The 27827-nt window shown below is 37.6% G+C and overlaps 1 protein-coding gene across 1 annotated transcript; it reads left to right on the forward strand.

Moving 5' to 3' along the window:
• Positions 1-5643: 5643 nt before the first annotated feature.
• LOC120537006 (probable ATP-dependent RNA helicase DDX17) lies at positions 5644-27507 on the forward strand. The gene is made up of 13 exons (XM_039765596.1): positions 5644-6079; positions 15019-15181; positions 15264-15360; positions 16280-16413; positions 16828-16893; positions 18890-19031; positions 19167-19327; positions 19506-19678; positions 20486-20596; positions 20683-20744; positions 21323-21382; positions 25594-25824; positions 26581-27507. Exons 1-13 carry the CDS (start codon positions 6027-6029, stop codon positions 27210-27212), a joined length of 2085 nt encoding a protein of 694 aa, XP_039621530.1. The 5' UTR covers positions 5644-6026; the 3' UTR covers positions 27213-27507.
• Positions 27508-27827: the final 320 nt, after the last annotated feature.

Raw genomic sequence — 27827 nt, forward strand, 5'->3', positions numbered from 1 at the left:
CATTTTTGTAAGGTGATTAAAACATTCAAAGTTGCCCGCATTTGGCAGTGAAGGGAATCCACATGTCACTAGATATGCATGGGCAAATATATGTACTAGCGGTAGCTGCAAATGACCCACAGAGTCAGCTATTCGAAGTCACACACTAGGACCAATTTGGGATCACCGGTTCACCTAACTTGCATGTCTTTGGACTGTGGGAGGAAACCGGAGTAATAAAACGGAAACCCACACAGAAATGGGGAGAACATGCAATCCCTGGTCTCCTTGTGAGGCAGCAATGTTACCAGTGCACCACTGTGCTGCCCCCCTAACCAAGCTGTTTGATAATATATTTGCTGATTGTTTTCCAAAGCAATGCTCGTAGCACTGGACTGTCAACACACACAAACACACACACACACACAGTATTTCCCATGTTTATGCATCTCCAGTGAAATGTAAGTACTGTAGTGACAGGGTGGCTGTTGGACCACATTTGTGGTAAAAGCAGACCTGAAGATGGGCTGTTCGAGTGTAAAGAAGAAAGTGAAATGTTGCGTTCCATTAGTGACATTATACATTAGTTGTAATGAGAGTGAAGCATATGAAGGGGATCGTTTTGCATAAAAACTAAACTCTGATACCACCGCTGAATAAGTGGTGCGTTACAAGAGCTTTGGGTAACCTTCAGACTCTCTTTGTGTTCTGTTTTGATATTTGATATCATTTACTGTGCTCTGATATTTATCAAGTTCTAAGCTTTGATGTTTCATATTCTCTCTCTCTCTGTATATATATATATATCCCCACTACCCCCCACCGCCTTATTGCTCATTATCCTAGATATTGTTTTTGTTGTTATTTGCTGTTATCAACACAACTGTTACATATATGCATACTACTTGCTGTTCTTGTGTGGTGTCTATTTAAGTTTATAGGCAACTCTTAACCTTTAACATTACAAAATGTTTTTTTGTGGTTCCCTTAGGAATGAGGAACCACCAGAGAATGGTTCAAGTCCATGACCCCTCTCTCTCCTGAGTCCACCCCGTGCACAATGGTGCTATTGCTTTATCTTAGACATCAGCAAGTTCTGTAGTTTCTAGAAATGTTTTAAGGAAAAGATGGCACTTTATACATACAATTACTGTAATGTCTGAAGAACTGACAAGCAGGCTGTAATGAGGATCAGCCATTGAGGACTTTGCAATAAAGAACTCCAGGAAGCTTAATGTGTAAATAGAAAAGTTCTTAATGTTATGTCAGTCCTTAGATTTTGTGAAAGCATTGCATTATGTTAAGTCAAAAGTGTTTTTTCTGTTCTCCCTGGCCATCTTGCCATAGATCAGACTCATCTTATCGGACTTAATAAACTTATCTTCAAATAAGGATGCTACTACTAGTAAATCTGTGTTATGTAAGTGCATATTGATTCTTTATAAGCTTTTTAATATATATTATTCCTTTTTTATATACAATTATCTATTTCTAACATGCTGGGTTTTTTTGTCTTGCAACTCTTCTTTTATGTTGTGTAAAGCACTTTGACATACATTCCTTGTATGAAAATGTGCTTTAGAAATAAATATCATTTAGTTGTTGTTATAATGTACATAGTTCTAGAGCTTATAATCAATTTTTGAAATGGCAGTCAGCCTTAATTTTCATTAATCTCATTTTTTAATTAGCTAGCATTTCTTCTACTCTCATGTTGTATTAAAATAACACTCCAGTATGAGATATTCATATTTTGAAGCAACACAATAATTTTTTTTATTTTTTCACATTGCATCTGTACAACTGGTGTTCTCTGGTCCTCGTTTAACTTCTACTACTCCTTTACTTTGGTCTCCCCACTGGCTTCCTGTTGCTGCAAAGATCTAGTTCAAAACTCTTATCTTGAACCAAGTTCTCTGAATACATCTGTTCCACAAGTGTATGGTCTCTCCATAAGTTCCTTAAAGAAGTCTCTGTTCTACCTCTGCCAGTTTGCTGATCATCCCTCTTCCTGCCAGATGTGCCAATATTGGAAAATACTTCTCTGTTCTTGTTCCAAAGTTCTGGAATGATCTTCCTTTGTTTATTCATACTGCATCCAAAATGTGCACGTTTATATACTTTGGAAGAGTTCAGTTTCCCTTCTACAGGATAGCTGTTGTACTGACAAAGGTTTTAGAAAATGTATTTTTGCCTTAGTATAGTTGAAGGTATAGTAATAGCTCTCTCTTGCTTTTTTATCTTGTTGCTTTTAAAGCTTACACCTTCTAATCATTCTTGTACATATTATAACTTTCTTTGTAAGCCGCCACATACTATATAACACACTAGTGAGACCTTGTCTGGAATATTTAGTGGAATTCTGGTCACCACGCTGCAAGTAAGACATACCAGCACTTGAAGCTATGTAGAGAAGATCAACCAAGTACGGTTGCTGTCTTCTGCCCAGCTTCAAATCCAGGTGCATCCGAGGACTTAAGGATGTGTCTTATTCTGACAGACTCAGAGAATTAAACCTGTTTAGTCTTGAGTAGAGGAGGCTGTGTTGGCACCTAATCCAAGTCTTCAAAATTCTCAAAGTCACTGATATAGTAGATCCAGAAGAATTGCTTCAACTTTATGTTGAATCACAGGACTTAAGGCAGAAAGCACTCATTCATGTAAAGATTTGTGGGAATATGAAACAAACTACCAAGCCAGGTAATTGAAGCAAAAACCTTGACAACCTTTAAGAAGCATCTGGTTGAGATACTGGGACAGCTTAGCTATTTGGTAAATAAAGGAGCTTGATAGACTGAATGGTTTCCTCTTGCATTTCAAGTTTCTTATATTCTTCTACGTCACCTTGGATAAATATATAATAATAATGACACTGTGTAAATAAAAAAAGTTTTTGCCCATTAAAAGGTATGGAAAGAATACAAGAGCACAAGAACATTAAAGCACAATCAAAATTAATGAGGAAATCACCCACCACAGTATACTGCTATTTGCGTCACATCATAATAAATAGTATGCAAAACTTCAAGTTTATACTAAGACCTATTTTGGGAAGCAGTTTCCGTCCATGGTTATGGTTAAACACTCATGTTTAAAGATAACTTTCCTACATATGAAATTAGTGCGCAACTCAAAATGGGATGTGAAAGAATAGGACTAAACATATACTGCTCAAAAGAATTAAAAGAACACTTTTTAATCAGAGTATAGCATATAGTCAATGAAACTTATGGGATATTAATCTAGTCAGTTAAGTAGCAGAGGGGGTTGTTAATCAGTTTCAGCTGCTGTGGTGTTAATGAAGTTAATGAAATTAACAACAGATGCACTAGAGGGGCAACAATGAGATGACCCCCAAAACAGGAATGGTTTAACAGGTGGAGCCCACTGACATTTTTCCCTCCTCATCTTTTCTGACTGTTTCTTCACTAGTTTTGCATTTGGCTACAGTCACTGTCACTACTGGTAGCATGAGGCGATACCTGGACCCTACAGAGGTTGCACAGGTAGTCCAACTTCTCCAGGATGGCACATCAATACGTGTCATTGCCAGAAGGTTTGCTGTGTCTCCCTGCACAGTCTCAAGGGCATGGAGGAGATTCTAGGAGACAAGCAGTTACTCTAGGAGAGCTGGACAGGGCCATAGAAGGTCCATAACCCATCAGCAGGACCAGTATCTGCTCCTTTGGGCAAGGAGGAACAGGATGAGCACTGCCAGAGCCCTACAAAATGACCTCCAGCAGGCCACTGGTGTGAATGTCTCTGACCAAACTATCAGAAACAGACTTCATGAGGGTTGCCTGAGGGCCCAAATGTCCTCTACTGCGCCCTGTGCTCACTGCACAGCACCAGGGAGCTCAATTGGCATTTGCCATAGAATACCAGAATTGGCAGGTCCACCACTGGCGTCCTGTGCTTTTCACAGAAGAGAGCAGGTTCACCCTGAGTATATGTGAAAGACGTGAAAGGGTCAGGAGAAGCCGTGGAGAATATTATGCTGCCTGTAACATCGTTTAGCATGACTGGTTTGGTGGTGGGTCAGTGATGATCTTGGAGGCATATCCATGGAGCGACTCACAGACCTCTACAGGCTAGACAATGGCATCTTGACTGCCATTAGGTATCAGGATGAAATCCTTGGACCCATTGTCAGACCCTACGCTGGTGCAGTAGGTCCTGGTTTCCTCCTAATGCACGACAATGCCCGGCCTCATGTGGCAAGAGTATGCAGGCAGTACCTGGAGGATGAAGGAATTGAAACAATTGAATGGCCTTCACAATCCCCTGACTTAAACCCAACAGAACATCTGTGGGACATTATGTTTCAGTCCATTAGGCGCCGCCAGGTTGCTCCTCAGACTGTACAACAGCTCAGGGATGCCCTCATACAGATCTGGGAGGAAATGCCACAAGACGCCATCCGTCGTCTCATTAGGAGCATGCCCCGACGTTGTCAAGCATGCATACAAGCTCGTGAGGGCCACACAAGATACTGAAAAGCATTTTGAGTAGCAGAAATTAAGTTTTTGAAAAAATGGACTAGCCTGCCACATCTTCATTTCACTCTGATTTTAGGGTGTCTACACAATTGAGCCCTCTGTAGGCAGAAAACGTTTATTTCCATTAAAAGACTTGGCATCCTTTTGTTCCTAAGACATTGCCCTGTCGTTATTTGTATAGATATCCAACTTCATATTGAGATCTGATGTATCTAATGTGTTTCTTTAAAGTGTTCCTTTAATTTTTGTGAGCAGTGTATAATAAAACCATATATATTCCTTATTTTAAATATTCACATAAATGTATTTCATTATTATTTTACATTATAAATCTCAGCAGTAATATATCAGAGCAAGATGTCTTCCCTCCTGTTTAAGGGTACCTTTTCCTATTTTATGTGACCTCACATTTTCTTTCTGTTTCCTTCGTTAATCTTGCATTCAAAATAAATCTATCAAGTTTGCTTGTTAAGGTGTCCCAATATTTAGCCCGATGCTTAAAGGTTGTCGGAGTTTTCGCATCAAGTACCTAGCTCGGTAGTTTGTTCCAGATCCCCACAACTCGTTGCATGAAGCTTTCTGGTTTCAGTACTAAATGCACTTCCCCTTAAGTTTAAGTAAATGCTCCCCTTGAACCTGTTGCTGCTGTAATAAAGCATCGGCGGCCTCGATATAAATAAATAGTTCAGAAAACACATACCGAGTACATCTGCATTTTTAAAGTTTACCAACTTGTGAAAAGTCAAGCAAAATGACACGTTTTATTGGCTAACTAAAAAGATTACAATATGCAAGCTTTCGAGGCAACTATAATTACAAGTGCGACCTAATACATCACAGTGAGACCGGCGATTCTTCCGAGTGTTACAATAACAACATTGTTATAATACGTTCTACTAATATAAAAAAAAAAAAAACAAGAATTAGGTTACATATATCTTCCGGCTCCATTCCACACCAGTGGGCGTGTCAATTCCAAAAAGGAGATACGCTAACTTGTGACGGTATTAACCACTGAAGCTGCGAAAATGACGTTCGTTTCGCAAGGGCTAGTCTGTATTCAGAGAAGTGATTACGCTTCTGTTTGAACGTAGTCCTTTTTTTTCTCGCGATACTTACGCCAAGCTGCCGTGGCCGAGCTGTTTTGCAGCCTGTTTAGCGTAGGCGCCATCTTTTTGCACTAAGGTTCGGCGGTCGAGGAGGAGATACGAAATATCCTTTCGCAACAGAGTAATAATTCTTGCAGAGAAATGTGGACCAAACTTTACTCTTTTTGTTAATACCTCAAACTTGAAAAATTACATTAGTAAAATTGTATGTTCTTTCAGTAATTATTAGTATTTTCATAGTTGTTTAAATTATACAGTGCCGCTGTAAGACCGCCGAATTCTTACTTTTATTTACAGAAGCTGCAAACAACAACATCTGACACACGTGCTTTCTGTTTTATTTACTTGAAGAAATCTGTAATACAGGTTTAAGTTATTTCTCTGCCAGGCTTGATTTTTTTTTTTTAAACATTTTAATTTTTTAAAAATTTACTTGAAAATGAGAGGCGGATCGTATGGAGATCGCGACCGGGACCGCGGAAGGGACAGAGGGTAAGTAAATGTCGAAAATATCGCATTTATTTGATATACATTGTAGCATGCCTTGTTGGCGTGATAATGACGCGTATTTACATCATTGTTTGTTTGTTTATGTACACATTTTTTTTCCTTTCTATTTCTCCAAAATGGCGTAATACGTCCGGCCTACTAAGTAATGGCGCAAGGTTTTGTTATGAGGTTCATTTGATGAGAAGAATGTTCTTGGAGCGGAAATTTGTGTTTAGTATAGTTAGAAAATGTGGAAACATACGTAGTATAATAAAGATCTCGGTTTCTGTACATTTCTTGATGGTTTATTTATAAGAAAGTGGAAATTTTTGAAGCGTTGTGAGATATTTATGGGACGCGGTTGTATTTCGTCTGAAGAGGCGCCGTAAAAATCACAACACACTACATTGTTTTTAATTCCGTATTAAGAAAGTGGGCAACATTGTTCAAAATCTATAGTGAGCTTTACTCCTCTTTCATACTGACAGCTGCTGTGATTGTGTTCAGAACGTTATTTTATTTATTTGTGGAGCTGGAGGTTAGTAGGTTCCTAGAATAAACCACTTCGATCTCTCCTGGCAGCCTCAAGTTATCTGTGAACTTTGAGGAGTTTTGTATTCTGCTACGCTTTGAAGTAACCTTTTTATTTGAAAATGCACGCAACCCGTTATTGTTTTTTTTACTAGTAGAACTGTTTATAGTACTTGCTCGAAGGAGCGTACAGCCCTCCTGGTGTGGGTACTTAGTAATTTCTTGTGTGTGCTGTCGTCTCTGCTTAACACGTTTGGATTTGGTATAGCCTAAACAGAACACAATTCCAATTGGAGCTTCAGTGGTGCTTGGAAAACTCAGGTGCTGCAGTGAGCGAGTTCAGCTCAGGAGGAACATCTTTAGTGTAACTCTTATAAAAACTTTGTTGACATGGAGGAGGTGTCTAACAATTGATTTTTGCAACGTCATAACCCCGCGATTCTATTGAGCTGTGCAGTTTCGAAACTGTGAGCCTTATCGATATTTACAACTGGCCATAGTTCAGCAGTTAGTTAATGGACAGATATTGTTTTCCAAATCTGCTAATCACTTTTTACTTTTCTGTGTGTTTTATCAAGCCTGTGTCTTTATATGTACTAATTCTGTACTTAGTAATTTGTAAAATCTATATTTGCGTTTTACCTGAGAACTTGTAATAGTGCTCTGTGCTCAGTACAAAAGGAAACTGCATTGAATTGAATCCTCGTTTGCCACCGTCATCATGTGGGGGCAAATAGGCAGGACTCCTGTTTTTGGCACCTTTACAGCTGTTCAAGACTTACAACACTTTTAGATCATTGCTCCAACTGGTATTTTCGGTCTCATATTTTTTATGTGCATTACCTGATATTAGTATGTCAACAACTGTCTGTCACCTTTCAGCCCAAAACCCTTTAGTTTTACTTATGGAGATAGACATTCAAGTGATTTTTACATCTGTGGAATCTCAAACTTATACCCTAGAAAAGCAACAATACATGAAAGGCAGCAGCAGTATAGTTTAGGTCCAAGACCAACGCTTGTAAATTTGTGACAGAGGCCACTTTATTTAGTCTTTTTGATATTGTATATATACACACACACACCTATGCTGTTTAGCAATGTAGCTCATTTTGAACTCTGTGTATTTAAATAGACTAATACAGTACTCTTACTCATAGTTTTTTTTAATACATTTAATTTTATAGGAGTTTAATTTATAAAAATTGTCAAAGAACTTATATGTAGCTAAAAGTTATGGCAAGGTTGCAATTATACATTTTAAATCTAGTGGATTGTGAATGTGTACCAGAATTCAGCCTAATATTTTTAGTAACTGACCATCTTTGAAAATAAAACACTTCATCTCTCAGACAGGCATAACATTATCCTATTAATAACCACAAAGTAATTACAAATACACAGCATATAGATAAATGAAACCTCTAAAAACATTTCAAAATACATTAGTAGGTTGTTCCACTATTTACAACTGTTGAAAACCGAAGCCACAAGGGTCGGTCATTTGAATAGAAAGCCACTGACAAGCATTAAAGCAATAGGAGAAGTCGCAGTGTGAGCGATCAGGAGTTTTCATTGATGTAAAGTTTCTTTGAAAATTTTGATCCAAAGATTTGAATTTTTGCTTGTAATGTTTATTTCATATAAAAAAATTAGTTCATTGAAGATTTACACATGTTCTTATGTGTATGTGTGTGTGTAAAATAAAAACAAACACTCTTTATGAATGTTTTTAATAAATTAATATGTTGCTTTACAGATAGTTGAAAATCTATGTTTGTTTTCTGTTATGGTAGATGGCTTCCTGATTAGTTGGTGTTTCCATGTTTGTTTTTGTTTTTTTTTTTTAAGTAATGCTTTGAATACACTGCTGCACTGACTGTATATCTTGCAACTCCAAACTAAAGGAACCCTTATATATATTTTTATACCCATGTTTAAAAAACAAACCTTTCTGAAAGGTTCCAGTACTCTAATTCTATAGTTTAGCATTTCAACAGCATGAGATCTTTTTAGAATGACCAATTAATGTATACGGATGTCTCAGTTTCCTATTTATGATGCATTTACAATTATGTATAAATTTGAGGTTAAGACTTACTGTTCCATTAAGAACAATATAAAGTGCACTGGAAAAGTATTTTCATCCTTGCCAATGTCCTTGTTTACTGCAATTTGAAGCATTGAGTGTTTTTTGGTGTTCAAATATAATGTATGATTAGATGAAAAGCATGTGAGTGAGCAAAGGAAGCTTGTGTTTTTCTTTGTTTTTTTTTTTTTTTTTTACTTTAGTGATTTATTAACTGAAAAAAGTTATCTAACACCAGTAAACAGCCCCCTGTTTAAATCAACCCACTTAAGGCCATGCCACTTTAGATGACTCTTCCAGCAAATTTTAGTTGTAGCCTTCATTCCCATGTCACCTAGAGTAATATACCCAGCGACTTACCCTCAACAAAATGAAACGGGTGAGTCCCAACTCCTTCAGGCAACCCGTTATTTACTGTCACAAAATGGGAAGAGTATGACTGTACTGGAAGTTTGGAATGAGGTCACTTAGCTTTACATGCCCAGTTCATTTCTGTAATCTAAATTGACATGGTCTGGTGATGTGATGAGCAACTGCAGTGCAAGTCTGACATGGCCAAGTTTGATTACAGTCAGTTGTGTTCAGTATAAGCCATTACTTTTAACTTTACCTTGGGAATGAAGTGTCAAAGCCAGCACAAGCTTCAGCAAATACATAATATCACAAGCAAAAGAAGTTCCTGAAGACATCAAAAGAAAGATGTTTATATCTTTCAATCTAGAAATGACTACCAAGCCATTTCTAAGTTACTGGGCTTTCATTATACCACAAAGAGGACAGTAATCTACAAATGGAAAGGACATGGAGTAAGGAATTTTAGTAAAATCAGTAGTATTCTGTGGCCTTGCTAATATGACAATAAGAGTACAGTACATTTTAAAAATATTGTAATAAGGTGGAAACTGGTCTTATATGTTGGGTTAAATAGATGCCTAAGCCAGTGTCCCACTGGAAATTATTTTTTTCTATACATTTCCATTCTTACCTTCCTTCCTTTTTGAACTTAAATTATCCTGTAATTTAACAATCCAGGTGGAATTGCTTTAAGTATACGTGTGTGATATGCAGGGCTCCCGACATGTGACTAATGTAGACTTTAGCAGTTAAGTCATAGAAATATAATTATATTGTAACTGATGCAAAGGACCTTTGTTCTAAATTGTTGAGCAGATATGCTGTTAACACATTTCTATACGGTGGTGAGTGGGCTCCTCTTTGGAGACCCATTAGTCGCATTCCATTAAAGGCTGGTTTATACTTGACTTTTCCCTGCAATGAGTGCACAGCAAAAATGACGTAGAGACTACAAGACACATGCTTAAAAGTATTTCTACCTACATGGCGCAGCAGCCGTGTATTACAAATGGTGAATTTCAGGAAGAGGTTGCTTACGCTTGTGCCAGAATAATGAACAAAGAGCTGAATATGATGCAACTGATCATCCAAATGCAAGAAAGACATGCAAAACATTTGAAATCCATGTTCCCATCACGTGTCTGTTATGACGATACACTGCATCCAGAAAGTATTCACAGCCTTTGCCATGAAGCTCAAAATTGAGCTCGGGTGCATCCTGTTTCCCCTGATCATCCTTGCGATGTTTCTGCAGCTTAATTGGAGTCCACCTGTGGTAAATTCAGTTGATTGGACATGATTTGGAAAGACACACACCTGTCTATATAAGGTCCCACACTTGACAGTTCATGTCAGAGCACAAACCAAGCATGAAGTCAAAGGAATTGTCTGTAGACGTCCGAGACAGGATTGTCTCGAGGCACAAATCTGGGGAAGGTTACATAAACATTTCTGCTGCTTTGTAGGTCCCAATGAGCACAGTGGCCTCTGTCATCCGTAAGTGGAAGAAGTTCGAAACCACTAGGACTCTTCCTAGAGCTGGCCGGCCATCTAAACTGAGCGATCGGGGGAGAAGGGCCTTAGTCAGGGAGGTGACTAAGAGAACCCGATGGTCACTCTGTCAGAGGTCCTCTGTGGAGAGAGGAGAACCTTCCAGAAGGACAACCATCTCTGCAGCAATCCACCAATCAGGCCTGTATGGTAGAGTGGCCAGACGGAAGCCACTTCTTAGTAAAAGGCACATGGCAGCCCGCCTGGAGTTTGCCAAAAGGCACCTGAAGGACTCTCGGACCATGATAAACAAAATTCTCTGGTCTGATGAGACAAAGATTGAACTCTTTGGTGTGAATGCCAGGTGTCACGTTTGGAGAAAACTAGGCACCGCTCATCACCAGGCCAATACCATCCCTTCAGTGAAGCATGGTGGTGGCAGCATCATGCTGTGGGGATGTCTTTCAGCGGCAGGAACTGGGAGAGTAGTCAGGATAAAGGGAAAGATGACTGCAGCAATGGACAGAGACATCCTGGATGAAAACCTGCTTCAGAGCGCTCTTGACTTCAGACTGGGGCGACGGCTCATCCTTCAGCAGGACAACGAATTTAATCCATTTTGGAATGAGGCTGTAACATAACAAATTGTGGAAAAAGTGATGCGCTGTGAATACTTTCCGGATGCACTGTATCTGTGCCCAGTGGAACTTAGTTGCTCCTTCTGACTTGGTGCGAACATCACAGATCTCATGTCAACTGGCCCTGGACCCTTCCCTCTTGTGTTTGTGCATCTCTGTGTGCTGCTTCTCTTGATTTGATGCATGCACTGTGCAAAATACCAGCCTGTCCGTTGGTAAACATGCATGTGTAGTCAACTGCCCAATGTTTCTTTAAGCACAGCAGTGAAGTCTGTGTTTTAATGTTGGAAGGTGTATTGCATTTTATTGGGTGCTCTGTGATTGGTGATGGACTGTAAACTTTATTAAAATGGTACTTGTAAATGCCACTTTAATTGTTATTTCTGTCATCATGACATGCACACTATGTGTTTTGTTACCAGTACTGTATATTGTTTAGTGGGAGCTCATCAACCAAAAAAAAAAAAAAAACATGGAAAATAAGATTCAGCAAATTATTAATAATAGTAAGTTATAATTAATTCATTAGTTGACACCCAAGAACTCTGAACAAAGCCATTTAAAAGGCAAATCATTAAAATAAATGTACGAATCCACTTTTACACCATACACGTTGCCTTGCTGTTAAGCATTTACTCAGGTAGATTTTTTCTGGGGGCTAAAAAAGAAGAAAAAAAAATTACCATGGGAAAGGCTTTGTTGTGAAACTCAAATTTAACTTCTGTCATATGAGTGATTAAAACTGTGTGAATTAAATAGTTTGTTCTTTCAAAAAAATCCTTGCATTTCATAAGCACAACTTTAAATTGGGGAGAATCTTATTTTCACAGCAGGTGTCATTATCTTATAAAACTTGTTTTCCTTTGTATTACATAAACAGCTGGTCATGTCAGATTAAAACTGATCAAATGTTTAAAAAAATGAACTTTGGGCAGCTAAAAGGTTGCTAGCTGACTTTTTTCAAGATGAGAAGATGCCCAAATTACACTGGATGGCCTGCTGGCATTGACTTTCAGTGACACAGCCTCAGGGCCTAAATAAAATACATGGTTTATCATGAGTGTACATATTTTGAAAGTTATATTGACATTCATTTACACAAATTATCAACATGGACACAGAAGCACAAGGGAAGGATGCACTGCACAGGAGAAGGAAAATAATTAATATTTTACACATTTGATTACTTGGCACCTAAATTAAAGCAATTGGCTTCTTGAGGTGAATTTGTCTATGTGTTTTATCTGTATGACTGCACATGAAATGGGTCAATTACAGTCAAAGTAGTCCTTCAGAAAAAGTAACATGCAAAATGTTTTGGTTAATAAAGACAAATTCAACCTCAATTCATTCCTTAAGTGAAAGAACATTTTGTTTACTGTCATAAAATAACCTTAAACATCTTAAAATGTAATATTTCTACAGTGAACAGCTGTGTGAAAGTAGTGTAAATATACAGTGTTAAAAGGGAAGCCACAGAGAAAATTCCTGTGCTGTCTGCTGACTACAGCTCCTTTCTGTAAATTCCATTGAACAGGCATTGAAAATGTGCAAAGCAGTGAGGCTTTCATAAACGAACAGTGGAAAATCAATTTAAGAGGCCATATATGGTGAAATCTATGTGTCCAGTATCATGTCTGTCTCCAGAGTTTTTTCAGAATTGCAGACCCTGTAATTGGCAGAGTGGCCGTCATAGTATGAGAGCCCTGCAACGTGCATCACAGGGATACAAGGTATGCAGGCTTTCAGAAATGACAATTCCAGATGCCAGCTACAGTTTTTGTTCACTACTCCTTCTTGGCAACCTTTTTAACTAAACTGAACATTTAGGGTCACCTGTATTACATATGTGCTTGGTGAAATCTGTAAAAGAGAAAAAAAAGACTCAAGTTTATGCCTTGAAATGTTGGCCTCTGCACAGCACTGAACTGTCACACTAGGACCTTTTTTTACTTAGCTCCATTGCTAGATGAAAACTATCTAAAGCTTATGCTTCTTGTGATTTACTTTTAAAGTTTTGGTGTATAAATTGTTTCCCAGCAAACACTAAAACTCTTTAACAGGTTTGTTTGTTAAGCTTCTTTGAATAAGGGTAACTGCTAATAAAATAATGGTAATGAGAAGAGAATACTTAAAATTGTTATAGTACAACATACTACATTCTGTTGTTTCATTTGTAAACCAAGTAAAGGCAAGGAGTACCTTTAATTAAACAAAAGATGAATATTAAAAGAAGATATTGCTCAGTTGGCAGCCTTCACAATAATGCACTGCAATGCACAGGGAAGTTGAACCCATTGCTGATGTCTGGGCAGAGACGAGGAGACATGAGAAACCTTTAGGATTAACCCACTTACTTTCTTTACCAACCTGTTCACACTTATTTGAAACTGGCAAAAGGAATTTATCATTTTATATCCATACAAACCTACAGTAGGTGCTTGTGTTTTTTCTGAAAGATAGAAAATTAACTTTTGTAAAGCATCATGCCTCTCAAGGAAATAGTACTATAATAATACCATTACATGCCCAGTGGATGGTAGCAATATATAGATGGTATACCTTGCTTGGGACAAGTGTCTCTTTGTATGTTTAGAATATTAACACATGGATCAGGAACTTAACAATTGACTTGTCACATTAAAATAGTTAAATGTAACAAAATATCATGCTCAAATAAAATAACATTAACAATGGTTATAAACAGTGCACCCAAATAACATTCACTTATTGTCATTAAATAAAATGGTAGCCAGCATTCCTTCTTAGCATCAACACAACAAAATTAACTTTAAATATACATTGCAATACCAGTACCATCCCAGAACTTGAAACACAGTAACTTAACTTGCATTGTTTCTGGGGTGAATCTATGGCTAATATGTTGGCATTTGCCTCCCTAACAAAATTATGTGCCATCCCATTTGTCTCCCAATTTAATCTATCTATCTATCATCTATCTATCTATCATCTATCTGTCTATCATAAAAAATTGTAATAACATGATTCACATAAGTTTATTTAACATAAACATGTCCTGAGCTCAGCCTTCTTTGTAAACCTCTTCAGAGAATAATGGTTTGTTCCACACACCCTTAGCGTATCCTCTGCCTTTTTTTTTTTTTTTTTCCCTGCCGCTACAAATTTAACAGCTCGCAGTTTGTGAGATTCAGATGATCTGTCTCTGAAAAAAGGAGCCGATAATTTTATAAATAATTCGTAAATTCTCTACTTTTTGCAGTGTGTGCAATTTACAGCCAAGTACTTAATTTAAGTCTGAGGTTTTCAAACTCAGTCCTATGGACCCACTGTGGCTGGGGGTTTTTTGTTTTGGTCAGATTCATAATCGGTGACAACTGATTTAATTAAATTAGCTCATAAATACGCCTACCTTAAACATGTATGCCATATACAGTATATGCATTTCAAAGAATGTTTTCTTGTTGCAGTCCTATTAAAAATCTTCCTGCCACCCCATGTAAAACTCTCTCGATCCGTCCCTTCTTTGTTTATTTGCATTTCAAGAGAAACTGTAAATGCATCACTTTCCAGCTCACAGGTACAGTTAGAGAGCAATGACTTTTGTACCATCTCCAGCCTCTGGTCTTGCACCATGACCAAAAAAGTACATGCATTAATAAAATTAATCAATCTCACATATAGTACTGAAGTGCACATCACGCCTGAAATTTCTTCCTTATATCTGAACCAATACGATTTGGTGTGAATATTTAAATATTCTAATGGAACCTTTTTCCTGTAATATACTGTTTAGTATTTTTGATTTTCAGTGTCTGGAGGTATAATTAACTATTTCTGTTTTTAAATTGTTATTTTAGCCCTCGCTTTGGGTCAAACCGTGGTGGAGCTGGTCCTCCTCCCAATAAGAAGTTTGGGAATCCTGGTGAGAGACTGCGCAAAAAGAAATGGGATTTAGAGGAACTTCCTAAATTTGAGAAGAACTTTTATGCTGAACACCCTGAAGTAGCACGAATGACACCAGTAATTTGTTTTATTTGTATAATTGTTATAGCAAATAAAAAGTGAAAATAAATGTATAATATGAGAATTCATCTTGTTTCAGTTTGAAGTTGATGAATATCGCAGGAAAAAAGAGATCACTGTCCGTGGATCTGGATGTCCCAAACCAATTGTCAGTTTTCACCAAGCACAGTTTCCACGTAAGTACTTTATTTTTCATTTTTACTTTTTCTACCATTTAGTCAATGTTATGTTTAGCTTCAGGTCTTTGTCAGTTTGTTGTGGACAATAGCTGCGGTGTGCTTTTTATTTCAGTGAACTCTCCTGTATCAGAAATTTCTTGTATGTATATTTTCTTAGAAAACAACAAAATCAGCTATGGTTGTTTCTCAGACATTTAACTAAGTGTTGGAGTAAGCTGTCTGATGAAACAAGGAGTTAAATTTACAAGACTGGCCGTGAATTAACATATTGGTTGGAACAAAAGCTTACAGCCATTAACTCTCCATACCTGGATTTGCTTTATGCCATGTAAATGCTGTTCATTAATTTGGCAATTGAATTTTCTCATATCCAGTAGCCTTTGGTCATTTAGCAGTGTATCTGTTCGCTGTGCGGAATCCCTGTAAGAGTAGAATCCAGTACATGTGCATAGTTTAGCATTTTTTTTTAAACTCTTCATCACTCCAGAAGATTGGAAGAGGTAATATACAAGACTGGGCCGAGGAAAACAATGAAACTATTGAGTAATTCAGGAAATAGCTATTTAGCAACATTTTAGTAGCAAAAAGAGAATATCTCTCACATTTTGAGTTAGCAAAAGTTTAAACGTGGACTATAACTACACGAGTAGCATAAGATTTTTTTGTTTATTTAATTTTTCCATGCACATTTTTCACAGTGTTTGCCATTGTCCAGAATTGGTTATTGATTTCTTCCCATTCATAATGAATCTTCTTTATATCTTCATTGAAACATCAGATTAAAAATTTGATATTTTTGGGTAGCGTCAAAACCTGTTTGTTTTTTGTTTGCACATCGTCATAGAGGTAACTGTATTTATTACTTTTGCAGATATTTCTTGCATTTTTACATTTCCCCCTGTTCAATTTTCTTTAGAATACGTAATGGATGTGCTTCTAGAACAGAACTTTACCGAGCCTACTTCCATTCAAGCGCAGGGCTTCCCTTTGGCCCTAAGTGGTAGAGACATGGTGGGCATTGCACAAACGGGCTCTGGGAAGACACTGGCGGTAAGTGAAAAATCAAGCACTGTGGCCTGTTTTATTAGATTAAGGATGCTTACTTTTGAAGGTAGTGGTCACAGTTGCCTAGTAATTAGCACTACTGCCTTATAGTTCATGAAACCTAGGCTTTAGTCAGTGTTTGTATTTTATAATTTGACGGAGTGTGGTTATGCACACATGAGTCCTTTTATTAATGGGTATGCTCCTCATGATCATGAACTGGATTAAGTGATTTTAAAATGGATTCTATAGTTTGGAAGCTTAGATTTATTTAGGAGGAAATTCCTTAAGTTACATATGACTGCCTCTGTTTTGATACTTACTGTTTCAGTGATATTTAAATTATGAGTTTGTTGGTTTATGTTAAATACTTTTTTTTTTTTTTAAATTGGATTTATTTTTTTTTACTTGGAACTGTAGTACCTGTTGCCAGCTATTGTCCATATTAATCATCAGCCTTACCTGGAACGAGGAGATGGCCCTATTGTAAGTATATCGACTAATCTTAACATTCAGAATTAAGAGTGAACATCTGAATTTCTTCAGTTTTCTGGCCTACTCTCCATTCTAATCATTCCTTTGGCCTATTTTACTTATGTTGTGAATTTCATGTCACATTCACATCCAACATTAGGATTTAGCTTTTTTCTGGCCATGTAACCTCAATGTAAGTGTTTTATTTAAACAATTCACAAGTGGGTGATCAGCAAGGCCCTATTTTCTTTTTTTACTGTGCCAATTTCTTTCTTGTGAACAGTGCTGCTCAGTTTGTCGTTTAAAAGGATTGGGAATGAGTTTTCTATGTATATAGTATTCTTTTCACTGAGCTTATCTGGAGGTGGTCAGGTTACTCTACCTTTTAAAATGTATTTTGTCAAGGCCATGTCCCTTATTCACAGCGGCTTCCTATGATACCCTATCTAAGAACCATTTCTTTAGATAGGTGTTTAATTTCGAATTAATTATCTTAACTCCAAGCATCTCTTGGTCTTTGGAGTTCTGTGTAAAAACCATTAACCCCAAGTCTCTCAGGTTAAACTGTTATGTTCCAGTGCACACCATTAAGCTTGACTAACATCTGGAACAGTATTCAGATACCATCTAAAGAATAAAATGTCATGTTGCAACAAAAACATTATCCAAAACGCCTAATAGTGTGTACATGAAAAGCTGTAAAGCCGGCTTTAGAAAAAACTAAAGTTGGAACATCAGCTGAATCAAGTAATAGTAATGACAGAGTGAATTGGTCAACAAACATTGACACAGATAATGAAACTAAGGCAAAAGGCGATGTACAACTGTGCCGCCATGATGTGCCTGATGAATTTGGTCATGTGATGCTTCATTGTGGCAGAATGGCAAAATAATTGTGATCATGTTGTGACATGTGAATCACTGTCTTACACCCCAAAAACATGAGGCTGAGTCTCAGTATTCAGAACGATCAGCTTTATTAACAACTTCAAACTGGAACTGCAAGCCCATTTATTGAAGTGGAAGCTACCACTTTGACACACCAACACAGCAAGCAAGCTGTGACTTCATTAGTCATTCCGTCACGGCTCCCTTCTTCGGTCCAGGTGCTGATATACCTCCTCAGGTTGGTCCTGTGGTTGCGTATCCGTGATTGGGATCAGATTGTCAATTTGGGCCAGGTCATTGACTGAATGAAAATACCCCTCACCACCCCCATTGCCCCCGAATCGCCAATCTGTCCCTGGCAGACGACGGAAACTTTATGCGGAAAGCTGTGAGCAAACTCATTGTCACGGTGATGAGTTTTCTATGGCCAGCAGACGCTCTGCTGTGTGATGGGGCCACAAAGGCACTATTGAAGCAGGATGAGTAGCGTGGCGGGGCTGCGTGCACATCACAATGTGTTACGACAAGAAATACACTAGTTTCATAGGCACTGTTCATAATGCTGCAACTGTCAGTGTTTGTATCAAGGGAAATGCAGAAGTCACTAAGGCTTTGCAGTGGTAGCCTTCAATAACTCAATTACAGTGTCGATTGTACAGATCAAGCACTGTTTTCATGCATAAGCAACTGAAAATAATAGAAAACTACACAAACTCTCTTCTACTGTCCCTATTTCAATATCAGTCCTTGCATTGGTGACTGTTTCAAAAAGTGTTAGAAGGACGTGTACTAAATTTCTATCAGGGCAGAAGAGGACCCTAATCATACCTTTCTTGCCATGTTTATGTTGACATTTTTGTTTTAACATGTTTCTGTTACACACTAATTATTCTTGTTGAAAAAAATGTAATGTTTTTGCCTCATTTCTGAGAGTAAATTGATACTAAGGTTGCTAAGGTTCATCCTTGTTTTTAGACATTTGAAAAATGTCTATCTTTCAAATTACTGTTGCCCATCCATTTAAATTGGTTCTGCTATCCAGCATATTTCAAATGTAAAAATGTTCTGATTTTCTTAATATTTTGGTGTAAGACTTGTACTGTTTCCTTGTTATATACAGTGTCTTGTGTTAGCTCCAACAAGAGAACTGGCTCAACAAGTGCAGCAGGTGGCTTATGACTATGGAAAAACATCACGTATCAAGAGTACTTGTATATACGGGGGTGCACCAAAGGGTCCTCAAATAAGGGATCTTGAACGAGGTAAGTTCCCTTTGAAATAGACGAATGTAGGTGGATTATATTTGAAGAATTTAATACATTTTATTAAATGCAGAATTTGATTTGTCTGTATTGTATATATCAAAACTTAACAGCTTTCTTGCATTCTTTCAATAGGTGTAGAAATATGTATTGCCACTCCTGGTCGTCTTATAGATTTCCTTGAGGCCGGAAAGACTAATCTGAGACGCTGCACATATTTGGTCCTGGATGAAGCTGACAGGATGTTAGATATGGGCTTTGAACCTCAAATTCGCAAAATAGTTGACCAAATCAGGGTAAGAAGGCTACTATTGCTTTGTTTTGTCAAATTCTATACTTTTAACTGTTTTATACTAGTTAGGGCAAGGTTTTTAATATTCTACCAGAGCACATTTGAATGAATTGGACACATTTCTAATGTACTGGCCCAAAAATTAAGGAAGAAAATGTCTTGCTGTTTAAATTTATGTATAGCCGGACCGTCAGACTCTTATGTGGAGTGCAACCTGGCCGAAAGAAGTTCGACAGCTTGCTGAAGACTTTTTAAGAGAGTATGTCCAGATAAATGTTGGTGCACTAGAGCTGAGTGCTAACCACAACATTCTGCAGATTGTTGACGTTTGTCAAGAGAGTGAAAAAGACAACAAGTAGGTGCTTTTTGTTAACCTTTTTTTGTTCATCACGCATGCAGTCATTGTCATGTTTATAAAGTGGTTTCTTCCCAAAGTCCAAAGACGTGCAGGTTAGTTAGTTTGACAATGCTAAATTGGCCCTAGTGTAGATGGGTGTGTTTTCAACTTTCAGTGGATGCCTTGCACTCAATCCTTGCTTGGAAAGGTTCCAAGTTCCCCATGACCCTGCTCGGGATAAAATGAGTTTGAAACTTGGATGGTGCTGATGTTTCCAAAGTGATAAATTACAAACATTGTATATTTTATGTGTTACTTAAGGTAGCAATTTTCCTATCCATGACAAAAGTCAGAAGGAGTTGAATAGCCATAGTACACAGAAGTTGGTGCCTTTGATTTCGGCAACATATTTTTTGTTTGAGACAGTGTAATAATGTGTTTCTAGTATATCGGTAATAATGCTACAGTATTTACCTTTTATGAAACAGGTATTTTCTCAAAATAAAATGCAGCATGTCCCAGCGCATTGGGCCTTTGTTTGCTACTTGTTACCTTGTTTTTGCACCAGCAGCTGTCTTTTTATGCAGAGTATTTTTTTTAAATGCACAACATGTTTTTTATGCTGTATTATGACTTTCAGTATTAGCAGAGATGACACTTGCTAATGGAGTTAATCAGGGTTTGAAGTATGATATTAAATTATACTTTCTCCAAGTGCAGAAATAGAGGAGTCCAGTTTCCTTGAAGCAACTTAAGCATTCAGTCATTATTGTAATTTCCTGACAAAAACTCTTCTGCTTCTTACAACTTGTTTATTTTTGATAGACTTATACAGTTGATGGAGGAGATAATGGCGGAGAAAGAAAATAAAACAATTATCTTTGTGGAAACCAAAAAGAGATGTGATGACCTTACACGAAGAATGCGAAGAGATGGGTAAGTGTGTTTTGTTTTTGCTTTTATTTGATCAGTGCACATATATGTACTGCTTAAAGAGTTAACATGATAATTAATACCTATAGGTGGCCTGCAATGTGTATACATGGAGATAAAAGCCAGCCTGAACGTGACTGGGTCTTAAATGGTAAGTAAGTTGTGTTCCTTTAATGAAGTACTGTGTAATACAGCAGTTAACCTATTAATACTGGAGGATATCATTATAATAATTCAGAGGCACTTCCAAAATGTGTATGCAGCGTATTATTTACTAAGGGTTATGCAGTGAGTCAGTAGTGGAATCAAGGAACAGGTAGTGCTTTGGGCAGTATGCTGCCAGCTTATCCTCTTGGTCACAATGACATCATTTTCCAGGTGTGGCCAATATATTCAATATGTCACCCTTTTGGTCTTTTTTTTAGCATGACTGTCCCCATAATTTGGATTATTCCTTTTGTTTTTTTTTTCTTTTTCAATTAAATAGTCATGCCATGTACAGTAGCGCTATATTTTCCGAGCCCGTTTCTAAACAAATTACATGCTTTTACAGTATTTCAGGTCAGTTAGGAATGCTTGTGTGTGCAGGATTAAAGGTACTAGCAAGTTAGAATACAGATTCTGAACTATTTTTCTTCGCCAGTACTCTTGAATTAAAGCGGTTTTATTTCTTTAGTGAGGATGAAAGAAATTGCGAAATTGTTTTTGATTTTTTTTATTTTATTTTAGAGTTTCGTAGTGGAAAAGCTCCAATCCTTATTGCAACAGATGTGGCTTCACGTGGATTAGGTATGTTTTTGAAGATGGGATATAAGTTGATAGTGTTTAAAAAATATTCTCATCGTTATACTTGATACTTTGCCAATATAAGTAGAAAATGCGTGTTTTTTATTTTATTTTAATTCCCCATGAACAAATATTTTTAACCAAATCTCTTTTTTTTTTTTTTTTTTTTTTTTTTCCAAGTTTCTTCCTGCATTTGAAGCGTACAGGCTTTGGTTCTGCAGCAGGACCTAGGCATGACTACTCGAGTGCCCAGATGTGGGGGAGAAAGGAGAGGAGAAAGCCAGGTTAATCAGTCCCAGCTGTCATCAAGCACAGACCAATGTGCCAGCTCTGCCTGCCTGATCGGGAAGGAGGGCTGGTCCAGTAAATTCTTCAGAGAAGGGGGTTTGGGGGCCTCCCATTTCAACATCCCTCAACACAAGGCTGCTGTCACATAATTTAGTTGTAGTTTTCACTTCAGCCCAGTTTGGACATAGCTTTTTTGCACATAGTTGGTTATGTCTGAGGGAAGAGAGACCTCTAGTAGTAGTTGTCTCAGCATTCTGTTGTTTATTTTGACAACATACCTGAGGCTTCTATTTTAGTTGTTGACTGCAGTTCTTCTCTGTGTGCCGAGATTAGACAGTTACCACAAATCTTTAGATTGTTGGCTTATTGTTTTTTTCACAGGTCCAGTAAACTGTAAATCCTTTTTGATTTAGCAGAAAATATACATCTGCTTTACTCCGATTTTTGTGTAGAAAACTGCCGTTTCTGGTATTGCATTAAAGATTTCTTCTAAATTAGTAGGGTTTACAGCAGTCAAAATAGGTGGTTTCCTTTAGTGACACTGATTTTGGAAATTGACCTGCCAAGATAAACTATATTTTGGGTCGAAAGTGTTCCATGTAGCCAGAAACTTTTACCATATAATTTGCAAATTATTTATTGTATTTAATTTTATGAAAAGTACTTGTCCTGAAGATAGTGATCTGTGTGAAACAAAGGAAGTATCAATAGCATAGTTTTATCCAGATCCTATTTTGACTGAAATGTTTCAGTCTTTTTGGTAACATTCTTGTTGTTTGTTACAGACAGCAAACAAAAGCCTTGCCTGGGTGTGAAGAGTTGAATAGTTTATAATGCTGAGGCCCCCCCGTACCATCCCCTTTAGACCTCCCTAAAACGGTCTCCCTCCTGACGTCATGTCTGGTCCTGGCTGACAGGATTCCAGGTCTGTCCGATAACTGCTCGATCACGAGCCTCTGCAGAAGGACATGAGCTTGGAATGATTTATGTGCCGAATGCTTCTTTGTGTATCTTGCCTAGACAAGATTTTCGAGATGTCCCTCTACTGTCCAAAGCGTCAGTCTGTGTATTCTGACTGGTGTTTTGTTGTCCAAAGCCAAAAAAAGATCCTTGTTTGTCTGTTTCTTGTTACTTAAGTAACCTGGTGGTTACCTGGGCTCTATTGATACGCTGCCTTGGTGTTCCCGATTTGGTCTCCATTGGTCTCCTCCTTGTTCATTTTAGCAAGGAATCAAAATTGCACTTTCTGCAGAATTTTATGTAATAAGTATATCTTTTAATGTTAGATTTTTAGAGATTTTAGGTCACTTTAATGTTGAAATCTTGTGTAGATTTGCACCAAAAGGCACATTTTAAGAGAAACGCAAGTACTTAATATGCCGAAACTTCATGATAACCACATTCAGTAGTGAAGAGCAGTGGAAGACAGTGAACACATTTCATGGCTGGCTGGCTATATTTGGCTTAGCTGCTTTTTCACTCTTGTGGGCCAGCTTCTTCCTTTTCAGTCATTGGTTGGCACTTGTGGGCCAGCTTCTTCCTTTTCAGTCATTTGTTGGCAAAAGGGAGAATAGTGCTTTTATCTGGCTGCCTCCACATCTCATTGTGCAAGATATATTTTGTGAGGGGAACACTATTCCTGTTGGTGCACCTTCTACTTAAGGTAAGTCAGAAAATGAAGTTAATCTGTTCTAGTCGTGTCTGTGTTTACCTATAGTGCAATTTTTAACTAATGCTTTTTTCTTCCTTTCACTTCTTTCATCTCTCTGTCTCTCTTTCTCTATTAACAAATAAAAGCTTAAAATATTTTTGGCCATTCTTTTAATGTTATTGTAAACTTTCTTTTCCATATTTAAAACAGCTCATTTCATCATCGCTCTCCAAACCTGTATTTTGGGGAAGCCTGCAAAAAGGCTGTATATGCCTGGTTTCAGTCTTTGGTTACAGGCGCTAAATATGCTGGGAAAACTTTGATACATTTCTTACCAAGTAACCGTCCTTTGCAAGTGTCAATCTTAATGGCCTGGGTAATTTATAGGGATGATGAGTTTGTGTCTACAGTACTGGAGGGTGGAGAACAGATGTGTATTTCTGGATTTTAAATCAATCTGCAAAGGGACCTGTTGTGCAAAAACGCACTTTGTTTTTGCAACTTTTTTTGGCATTGCACTTACAGGAGACATTCGAGTTTCTATTACTATGGAGCTTGCAAGCGCAGCAGTGTCTATTATGAGCCCATCTACTGTAATGAGAAACAGACTTGTGTAACTTCATTCATGGCAAGTTAAGAGAATTTTGCTCTCTTTGTCACTCCTGCACCTAGAAGAATTCAGTAGCAGCCTATTCTGGCAACCATATTTACATTGTCACTGTTTTATATATAAACCTGTCCTGTTTGCTTTGGTTTTAAAAAGTCTATGTCTTACTCTTAATGGGTATAATGTGGCAGTTAAGGTATTCATCAAGCACACTAGTTGCATTTTTTTTTAACTTAATACCAAAACGGACAGTTATGTAATGGGACCGCAGAGAAGCATAAGGCCTGTGACTATTCCTCACTAAGTCAAGAGTATGGGTGAGTGTGCTCAAGTGCACACTGATCCAAGCATGTAGGGGTTTCTAACTACTTTGGGATGTGCAATGCATGCTCCCTTCCCATTTACTGGTCCAGTGTCACCAAAGGGGTGGAGCATTGGAGACTTGAAGAACCTCCAGAGTTGGAGATTGTCATGTGAGAAAATAAAGAGAAGTCAACTAATTTAAAATATTAGTCTGCAGTGAAGGCAGGCAGTGAACCTTATTAATTTTGTGGTGTACAAATTGTCCATACTAGCCTCTTGTTTACATGTATTCTTTATAATAACCATTTTTTAGGTGTTTTAATTTGGTATAGTCTTAAAAGGAGAGTGCTCTGTAAATGTAAAAAAGACCAATTATTATAAAGTATGGAATTTCATTAGCTGTCGCAACTGACAAATGGAATTGGCTGTAAAATCTGCTTCCTCTGGTAAGAGCGTAAATGGACCAAGTGAAGCTGAAAGTATAAATCATGAAATTTACCTAAGTTTAATTTTAAAATTGAAATTCACAAAAAAATTTTAAACATTACTTACAGTGCTCTTAAGGTACTGATTTGTATTCTGCCACTTATTCTGTTTTCAAATTTGACCATCCACTTGGGAAACTGCAATGCGAGTTATTTTGAAAATTAAAAAAAAATATATGCAGACATCCCAATTTTGCGCTCTTTCCTTCATGTTCCAAACACATGATTGAATGAACAAATTATAACAAGCAGTAAAAAAATATTCTTAAATTGTATATATAAAATTTCCTTTTAAGAGTTGTCTGAGTTATAAACAATTTGTCATTTTTGTGTGCTTTTATCTGCAGGTAAGTGTAATTTGCTCTAGATTAATGATTGTGTAGTACTTAGTTCACAGACTTTCTCCAAAATGACCAAAGTAACATGTATACAAGACTTTATTGTGTGCACAAGTTAATTATTTATGATTGTTAGAAAAGGTAGACCTTTTTGTGTTAGTCTCTGTATGGAACAAGACAAACCAGAAATAGATTTTAAATTCTAACTTTTAAGTTGAACAAGGTAAGTAATTAACAAAAAAAATATCTAGATGTGACTTGCTAGTGAATTTTCAAACAATCAAGCAGTTGGCTCAATATGTATATATTTTTTTCTTTTACTAACTATAATGAAAACTCAAATGATGTTAATAAATAGATATTTTAAAGTAAAGCACGTTTTTATTATATTGTAGAAGGTTCTCCTAGCAGTAATAGTTGGAGAGTACTTCACTTTAATTATCATTTAGGTTGTATTCCATCTGCCTTGTGTTTGTTCTAATTGTATCTTTTTTGTTTTCTAATTTTAACACCACCTGTGGTGGCTGTTGATCAATATTCAGATGTGGAAGATGTAAAGTTTGTGATAAACTACGATTACCCTAACTCCTCAGAAGACTATGTACATCGTATTGGCCGAACAGCCCGTAGCACAAACAAGGGCACGGCCTATACCTTCTTCACTCCTGGCAACTTGAGACAGGCTAGAGAGCTTATCCGGGTTTTGGAAGAAGCCAATCAGGCTATCAATCCCAAACTGTTGCAGCTAGTGGACACTGGCAGAGGAGGTGGAGGTAAGGGCAATAAACTTTTCAAACAGTGTTATTCCTTGAGTGTTCTATTGTTCTTGAGAGGTGGTGCCAACAATTACAATAGTCCATGTATACAAGCTTAGGAACATGGTAGGTAAAAATGGACTTTTGAAAATGGCAATGATTAATACAAGTAAAATGCAAACTGAATGTAATGATACCTAGTTAGTTACTTGCTCCTACTGCAGCATAAATGCTCCAGATCTAGGTCTTGTTTTCTGTAATGGATGCCAGCTGCCATTTTTTGTAGTTGTGATTTCTTCTTGTTTCAATAAAATAATATTCTTTGCCATCAGGGTACAAATAGTTTGTATTGCACATTTTGTCTATAGGCCGCATCACATTACATGACTTCTCCAGAGATTTTTATTTGTATGCTTAATTTGTCTAATTTTAATGAGCCATGGTGGGGGTGTTTGAGGCTGAACTCCCTGTACCTCTGAATGATTCCCTTGGGCACCGGCTCAGTCATGCAGCAGGTTATTGTTTAAGAGAAATGTGTAAGCTTTTAATGCTTTGGAAATGTGAATTTGCACTGGAAAGTTGTTCCAATTGAATATTCCCAGTGATGTCTCGTCATGTAATCTTGTGTCCTCTAGCGATTAATCAGAGCCTGCCGTCATCAAGTTTTACATCCCCTTTGACTAAAAGTTGTGTATGGTAACAATGGCTTAAGTTAAAACATTAGGTGTAGGGTTAATGTATACTTAGTTTAATTGAGTATTATGTGTTTTACAGGTGGTCGTTCACGATATCGTAATGTTTCAAATTCAAACAATCCAAACTTGATGTACCAGGAAGAATGTGATCGTCGTATGAGAGGAGGAATGAACAAAGATGGTCGGGGCAACATGGGAGGCGGTAACTTCAGAGACCACAGGGGAGGGGGCAGTGCCAACAGGGACCACAATGGAGCTGATCGCTCATATGGCAGAGACAGAGGCAGAGATCACAGAGGGAACTATGCCACAGGAGCAAATGCCACAAACTATGGGGGATCAGGAGGAGGCCATAACAATCAAGGATATGAAAATCAATACCAAGGTTATGGTCCTGGTGGCGGTGCTGGAAACCAAGGTGGTTATGGTAGAGGTGGGCAGCAGGGTGTTTCTGGTGGCCTTGGTGGCGGCAACATTGGAGGTGGTGGTGGCAATCCAGATCAGACACCACAACAACAGCAGCCTCCACAGTCTCAGTATGGTAATATGGGTGGTAGACCAGGTCAGGGAGGTCCATCTGGTCCGCCTCAGCCTCTCATGGCCCAACAGTTCGCTCCACCTCAGCCGCCTCCAATGATGGGATATATGGGACAGGCTTCTTTTCAATACGCACCCCCACCTCCTCCTCCCCCACCTCCACCAAGAAAATAAACCAGATGACTAAGTTGCAGTTCTGGTTGAGTGTGTTTAGGGAAAATGTGCGGGTTTGTGTTAATACTTAACTCGGCCAAATGGTCAGGTTTAAAGTTAGTTATTCAAAGTCATAACTTTCTTGACTCCCTGAAAAGTCTGTTAAACAGCCTTTGTTATGAGTCACTTCAAATAGTGTGCACATAAGAAAGATGCCCTTATAATTTAGAAGTATGTGACCTTTAAAATCTGTAAGTGGATGTCGACACCCAACAGAGACAGCATCTCACCAGACAAGAATAGTTTTAATAAAACTTGAAATTTCCAAAGCCGATTGCTAACTTCTCAAGCAGTGTAACTCAGAACTTTGTTTATTCCCTGAAAATGTGGCGCTTGATGGTTGGTTTTTTTAAGGAATACCCGATATTTAATCATAAAATTTAAGTTTCAGAAATTCTGGGTAGGTATAAAATTGTTTTATACTTGTGATGATTTTCCTTTAAAATAAAATATCAATTTCTTTTTCAAAGTTATTTGCAAGGCTGAAAGAAAATTTTTTATCCTAGGATTTAAGGTTTAAAATCTCTAATTCTGTTGTATGTGATGAGCATTAAGTTACTTGGTGATGAATTTTTG

Source organism: Polypterus senegalus, chromosome 10, assembly GCF_016835505.1.
Source record: "Polypterus senegalus isolate Bchr_013 chromosome 10, ASM1683550v1, whole genome shotgun sequence".
Classification (NCBI taxonomy): domain Eukaryota; kingdom Metazoa; phylum Chordata; class Cladistia; order Polypteriformes; family Polypteridae; genus Polypterus; species Polypterus senegalus.